The sequence below is a fragment of the Sinocyclocheilus rhinocerous genome, unplaced genomic scaffold (assembly GCF_001515625.1).
Source record: "Sinocyclocheilus rhinocerous isolate Xijiao unplaced genomic scaffold, SAMN03320098_v1.1 scaffold4252, whole genome shotgun sequence".
Classification (NCBI taxonomy): Eukaryota; Metazoa; Chordata; class Actinopteri; order Cypriniformes; family Cyprinidae; genus Sinocyclocheilus; species Sinocyclocheilus rhinocerous.
This window is the reverse complement of record NW_015649594.1, coordinates 36,496-44,021: the sequence shown is the minus strand read 5'-3', so window position 1 is coordinate 44,021 and position 7,526 is coordinate 36,496. Positions and strand designations below refer to the sequence as shown.

The window sequence follows — 7,526 nt, the reverse complement described above, 5'->3', positions numbered from 1 at the left end:
TTTTTATATTTAAATAATTTGCCACTGACGATTCAAACGCGAGTTTTGAGCAGTGTAGAGTAGCGCTTGTTGTTTGTCATTTCTCCGATCACAAATGCAGACATGGTTTTATGTTTACGCGGCGCGATAAACTGCATAAACACATTTCATTACACCAAATACACAAAATAATGTTATTTTTAGCAACATCATATGACCCCTTTAACCATGCAATCCATGCGAGTATCTCCAATATTGCCGAGCATCCGGGTAACTGACCAAACCTTGACTTAGGTGCAATTTGCAAACACTCTATAATCAACACACCTTCATCATGAGCAGACAACAAAGTTAACTAGTAATTTCAAAGTTTTAGCTGTCTTTCCTTCCCATCTACAAATAATTTAGACATTGTTTATTGTGAGAAGCTCTTTTATAACATGCTGCTGAATAATGTTATCTGTAGATGGAAACAAAAGTCACAAACCTGGTTTATTTGAAAGGTCAGAGTCATATGTGTGATGGATAAAAGTAATTGTATTTGCTGCGTTCTATTTTCTGCAGTGTTTTAGCAAAAGTATATCAATCTATTTTGCTGCTCTGTGTTTCTGCTACTGTTGTTAAAATACATTTGGGAGAGAAGCAACGTGAATGGAGGGTTCAAAGTGTGTTTGGCTCTAGATACAAATATTAGAGGATATAGCATCGAAAGGTCATTACAATAAACAACCCTGACGGTTTGGTGTGTACTGTTCTCTGTTGTTACGTTCTGCTCACTTTAAAGGGGTCATATGATGCTGCTAAAAAGAACATTATTTTGTGTATTTGGTGTAATGAAATGTGTTTATGCGGTTTAAAGTTAAAAAAACACATTATTTTCCACATTGGCTCACTCTTAACTTTTATGAAGAATATCTCTTTGGATTTGAGACTTTAGTCTTTGCAACTTTACAGATCTTCTTTATGCACCAAGAGCTTGTAACACTCTAAAGAGAAATGAAAAAATGAAATCGCATCATATGACCCCTTTAAATGCTGGTCTGCTGTTTGAGGACCCCTGCTCTACACTGTTGCTGAAAAACATGAGGGATACATGAGTTATTGTAACAGGGTTGTGATTTTATAAATCAAATATAGGGGTGTGCGATATGACGATTTTTGATCGTGGACACGATCTGCTTTTGAATAAATATAGTATCGTGCTACAGGGCACATTTTATCAGCTGCAGTTCTGACGCCTCCGCCTCAATATACTGTACAACGCCACACACATTCACATCAAATGTTAACTCAGAAGTAGAGTTACACCCACAGGACATTGCACTTATGCGCAATCACAAAAGTACATTATTTGCATGTGCTTCAAAGCCTTGCCGGTTAAATATTTAATTCACATGCTGTTCTGACGTGTGCTTTTCTGAGTGCCTACACCTGAAGCGCGCGCACTAAAGCCTGTCAAATAGCGCCTGATTACAGAACTAAGTTATCTTTTGTGCTAATACTGTCAAAAAACACACAAGGTTTACATATAGACTGTGTGTAACCATAGTTGGTTATGTCTAAAATTAAAGTAAACAGTTGAGAGAAAAACGGATGCGTGCCTGTATATTTGATGCGTGCAGGTCTTAAAGGGACAGTACTAAACATGCTGCCGACTGTCATTAAAGGGATGGTTCACCCTAAAATTTAATTTCTGTCATTATTTACTCACTCACATGTTGTCCCATGTATTAATTTCTTTCTTGTGCTGAACACAAAAGAAGATATTTTGAAGAATGTGGGTAACCAAACAGTTGCTGGTCCACAATGAATTTCATAGTAAAAAAAAAAAATACTATGGAAGTCACTGTGGACCAGCAACTGTTTGGTTTTCCATGTTCTTCAAAATAGCATTTATGTTCAGCCGAAGTAAGAAACCCATTCAGGTTTAAAACAACTTTTGAGTGAGTTAATGATGGCATAAAAATAAAACACTGACAGTATTGACAGACAGATGACAGAATTTTTATTTTTGGGTGAACTATTCCTTTAATGTTAATAAAACAAAACACAAAGATAAAATTCACTCACCACTCTTGACTGAAAAACTAATACAGTTGCTTTAAGAGGAATCAATCTATATAATGTTTTACTTTTATATTTGTTCGTTCAATTTATTGAATGCTCCTGCTAAATGCACCTATTGTACCTGAAAATAAAACATTGTTTGTTTTGTTTGTTTTATTTTTATATTATGTGTATTTGTAATGTGTATCTTTGTACTTGTTAAATAACAAAGATAAAATAGTGACAGATTTTTATTTTCGCCCACTTTGGCCTAAATATCCGCCATTCTTTTTCATCTTTTGTTACCTTGAAAGGTTTTGTCTTTATAATGGGGAAATTAGTTTGGCTGTACTGCTCAGACAAAATAGTAAAAAATGTCAAAGAATCGTGATTAAAATCGTGATATTTCTTAAAAAAAAAATTGTGATATGGTATTTTTGCCATATCGCCCACCCCTAATCAAATATATATATATTTCTTTCTTTTTTTCTTTTTAGAACCAAATATCTCTTGTCCTGTATTCTTCTTGAATGACTACTACTTCCTGACATGAGGCATCTTCTTACCTGATTTTGCTTGTTTTGTTAACAGGATGGCAGTAAAGTCTTTACAGCCTCCTGTGACAAAACTGCCAAGATGTGGGATCTGAACAGCAATCAGACCATTCAGATAGCACAAGTAAGCGGTTAATTTGTGTTCCTAATATATTCTTATGCTCCTACTTTTAGTATATGCATTTCAGTTGTGTTGGTTTACAGTATGATTAACAGGTCCTACAATCTTTTCCTTTGACCAGCATGAAGGCCCAATCAGGACAATTCACTGGATTAAAGCACCAAACTACAGCTGTGTTATGACTGGCAGCTGGGACAAAACACTGAAGGTACTGGAACCCATCTTTACCACACTTAGGGCAGCACAGTGGAACTAAAATCTAAATCCTGATATGGCCTAGTATTAATGTTTATTAATGTTAAATATTTATTATGTCACAGTTCATTGTGCAGTATTTGATAAAATAATTACAAAATATTAATTTAACCAAATATTGCAGCCTTGAATAGGTTAACAACTGTTTCTCTGCCTATCATTTTTGACAGTTTTGGGATACACGTTCCCCAAACCCCATGATGTCCCTGCAGATGCCAGAGAGGTGTTACTGTGCAGATGTGGTAAAGGAGTGTGATTTGAATTAAGCTGAATTTGTTGTAGTATCAGTTTGGGCAGCTCTTCTATGTCTCACTCTTGCAGTGTAGTTGATCGCTGGTTTTGATTGTGTGTGTGTGTGTGTGTGTGCACATTAGCAAAGTGAACATCTGAGCTCTAACATTTTCTTAGTGTAGTACAATAGGGCTGCACGATAAATCGCATGCAATTGTCATGCGCATCTCGTCAGTAAAGCCGGTTCTGTGATTAGTAGTAAATCTCCATCACATGCGTTCAGATGGAGCGGCATTTACCACACAGAGCCGTAGATCACTGACAAGCTATGCAATAAAACCAGCTTGTCAGTGACCTACTCTGTGTAGTAAATGCCGCTCCATCTGAACGCACGTAATGGAGATTTACTACTAATCACAGAACCGGCTTTACTGACGAGATGCGCATGACAATTGCACGCGATTTATCGTGCAGCCCTATAGTACAACTTGTATTCTGAAAGCATTTTATGGATATCATCTTGTTCTTTTATAGGTATATCCTATGGCCGTTGTAGCCACTGCAGAACGTGGTCTTATTGTTTACCAGTTGGAAAATCAGCCTTCAGAGTTTCGACGTATAGAGTCACCTCTGAAGCATCAGGTCAGTGTTGGTCAAATACTCAATTTTTGAAGTAATTAAATGGCAATTTAAAGACTTAATCAAACAATAAATTGGCTTAGGGGGATAATAAATATTGGCTTTGAATTAGCATTTTATATAAAATATGGTATTATTAAAGGGTTAGTTCACCCAAAAATGAAAATTAGCCCACAAATTACTCACCCTCAAGTCATCCTAGATGTATATGACTTTCTTCTTTCAGACGAATCCAGTCGGAGTTATATTAAAAATTGTCTTTGATCTTTCAAGCTGTTCCGGGCGGATGACTTTGTGGGCTAATTTTCATTTTTGGGTGAACTAACCCTTTAATGTAGCATACAAATTAGAATGATGTTTTTTTTATTTAATTGTGTACTGTCACAATGTTTATGTGGTAACACTTTACAGTAAGTTTCAACAAGGTGTTAACATTAGTTAACTACATTAGTTAACATAAACTAATATTGGAAAAACACTTCTAAAGCTTTCATTAATCGTAGTTTCTCAATTCCAGCATCTACTAATACTAGTGATGTCCCGAGCCGATCTCAACTGATAGGTATCGGCTCCCTAAGCCCGATCCTTATTTAATGTCAGCCGTCATGCCGGTGACGTGCAGTAGGTGGCGGTATTCACCTTCCAATAGATTTGCCAACTGCCATTAAAAGGGTCATATGATGCTGCTAAAAAGAACATTATTTTGTGTATTTGGTGTAATGAAATGTGTTTATGCGGTTTAAAGTTAAAAAAACACATTATTTTACACATACTGTACATTATTGTTTCTCCTCTATGCCCCGCCTTCTTGAAACGCGTCGATTTTTACAAAGCTCATCGGTCTGAAAAAGCGAGGTGTGCTGTGATTGGCCAGCTATCCAATGCGCGTCCACGGTGAAAGCCGATCCGGCGATCCACAGCACTAAGTTGATGTATTCCCTCAGCGACCAGCACGGATCGGCTCCAGGCATGACGAAACGGGTTTCGTCCACTTTTGGAAGACCAAAAAAAAACACTCCAAAGAGAAAGGAAAAATTGAAATCGCATCATATGACCCCTTTAAAAGAAAAAGACGAATTTGCCTGTTCAGCTGCCATTAAAGGTGCAATAAGCGATTTTTCAAAAATGCTGCAGGGCATTGTTTCCTCCAAAAAACAGTCCTAACTGCCCTGCTCCGAGTCAGTCTTGAACCCTGAATGTCGGTATGCGAGGTGAATGCACTAATAATGACACTAAGAACCACATTCTCTAAAAGTCGTCAGCACACATCTTGAGATCAGGGGTTTACCTGCACAAATCTCACAAGCTTGCCTGTGTTACACACGGAATGCAAGAGTGGATGTCTGTTTATCATAGCAGACGCGCAACAAAATAATGCTTCATGAAAAATAAAGCGCAGCGTTTTTAAAAAATTGCTTACTGCACATTTAAAACCAAAAGAAGAAATGTGCATGCGTGACATGCGAGAACCAGTGAGGTTTGTTCTAGCGCATCACACACATTATTATTTTTATTTTTTTTTGTTATATTTTTGAGCTTTTTTATGCCTTTAGTGGATAGGACAATAGAGAGCTTACAGGAAAGCATTGGGCAGAGAGAGGGGAGCGGGATCGGCAAAGGACCTCGAGACAGGAATCGAACTCGGGTCAATCGATGGCTTATAAAAATGTAGTTCTGGGTTTTTTAGCTTGTTTGCTTTACACCTTGTCACACAGCAGCTTTCAGGCATTGTTCTGTTTTTTGTTGTAAGTCAGAAATGACAAGGAGGCAGCTTCCTGTAATACAAAGTCAGTGGAGAGGGTTGGATTGTTTTCCCCCCGGTGGGCGTGGTTTTCAGATTGACGCGTGTCGCTCTCACTCTATATCGGCGCACTAACCACGAGGCTATTGGCGCCGACATCACACACGTTTGCGCTTCCGTGTTTAGTGTATTTGATGCACACTTTTGTAACATTCACTCATTCGTTTATCGTTTACTTTTATCTGCTGTCAGACTATGAATTGGCTACGAATTGGGTCTAGCTGCTTCGGATTTGACTGACAGACTGGCGTTCTGACACTAAGAGCTTAACCATATCTCCTTTTTCCCTTTGTTGCAATTATTCTGCATATTGTATATATAAAATACAATACTTTTACAGCAGTAGTCACATATTCTACCAATGTCTTTATACAGCATGTGCAGATATATAATAATAATAATAATAAAAATAATAATTCATTACGTTTATATAGCGCTTTTCTGGGTACTCAAAGCGCTTTACATGAAAGGGGGAGAATCTCCTCAACCACCACCAGTGTGCAGCATCCACGTGGATGATGCGACGGCAGCCATATTGCGCCAGAACGCCCACCACACATTAGCTTATTGGTGGAGAGGAGACAGAGTGATGAAGCCAATCAGTGTATGGGGATGATTAGGAGGCCTTGATGGTCAGAGGCCAATGAGCAAATTTGGCCACGATGCTGGGGTTATACCCCTACTCTTTTTCGAAGGACATCCTGGGATTTTTAATGACCACAGAGTCAGGACCTCGATTTAACGTCCCATCCGAAGGACGGTGCTTTTTACAGTATAGTGTCCCCATCACTATACTGGGGCATTAGGACCCACACAGACTGCAGGGTGAGCACCCCCTGCTGGCTTCACTAGCACCTCTTCCAGCAGCAACCTAGTTTTCTCAGGAGGTTTCCCATCCAGGTACTGACCAGGCTCAGCCCTGCTTAGCTTCAGTGGGCAACCAGTGTTGGGCTACAGGGTGATATGGCTGCTGGCTATATACATGGAGTATATCTTATATAGTGCTGCTTGAAAGTTTGTGAACCCTTTAGAATTTTCTATATTTCTGCATAAATATGACCCAAAACATAATCAGACTTTCGCACAAGTCCTGAAAGTAGACCGAGAACCCAATCAAACAAGTGAGACAAAAATATGTTCTTTGTCATTTATTTATTCAGGAAAATGATACAATATTACATATCTTTTGGTCATGTTTGTGGAAGTGTATCGTGGCATGAACAAATGAGATCTCTGAGGACCTCAGAAAAAGAGTTGCTGTTGCTTATCAGGCTAGAAAAGGTTACAAAAACATCTTTAAAGAGTTTTGACTCCACAAATCCACAGTCAGACAGATTGTGTACAAATGGAGGAAATTCAAGACCACTGTTACCCTCCCCATGAGTAACTGACCAACAAAGTTCACTCCAAAAGCAAGACGTGAAATAGTCTGCAAGGTTGCAAAGGAACCCAGGGTAACTTCTAAGCAACTAATGGCCTTTCTTACATTGGCTAATGTTCATGAGTCCACCATCAGGAGAACACTGAACAACCACGGTGTGCATGGTGCATCCAAAAAGAACATTGCTGCCAGTCTGCAGTTTGCTAAAGATCATGCGGACACGCCAGAGGGCTACTGGCATGGCCGGACTTACCATTAGGCTTGAATGGGCTGCAGCCCAGGGGCCCCGCCTTAACCCGTTTACATTTGTTCAGTTATGTGCCAGTCAGAAATTATTAGCCGCATTTCAACAGCGCGCACGGGCCAGCCGGGGCTAACAGCTTCCAGCTTCCAACTACAACATTCGAAGCCATAATCAAACAGCATAAACTGGAATTTATGATTTTTTTTCACATAGAAAAAGGTCACACGTATTTAATCATGTCTGCGCTGCGCCGAATCGCCGATTAATTTGTGATC

General features: G+C 39.0%; 1 protein-coding gene across 1 annotated transcript in view; it reads left to right on the top strand.

Annotated features, from left to right (window-relative positions):
• Positions 1–2,597: 2,597 nt before the first annotated feature.
• The window catches only part of LOC107710895 (mRNA export factor-like), a 28,286-nt gene continuing 23,357 nt past the window's right edge, over positions 2,598–7,526 (top strand). Inside the window, exons 1-4 of the mRNA XM_016515763.1 lie at positions 2,598–2,703; positions 2,822–2,908; positions 3,126–3,197; positions 3,721–3,828. Of these exons, the coding sequence (XP_016371249.1) occupies positions 2,662–2,703; positions 2,822–2,908; positions 3,126–3,197; positions 3,721–3,828 (309 nt within the window). The 5' untranslated portion in view covers positions 2,598–2,661. The remainder of the gene's footprint in view (positions 2,704–2,821; positions 2,909–3,125; positions 3,198–3,720; positions 3,829–7,526) is intronic.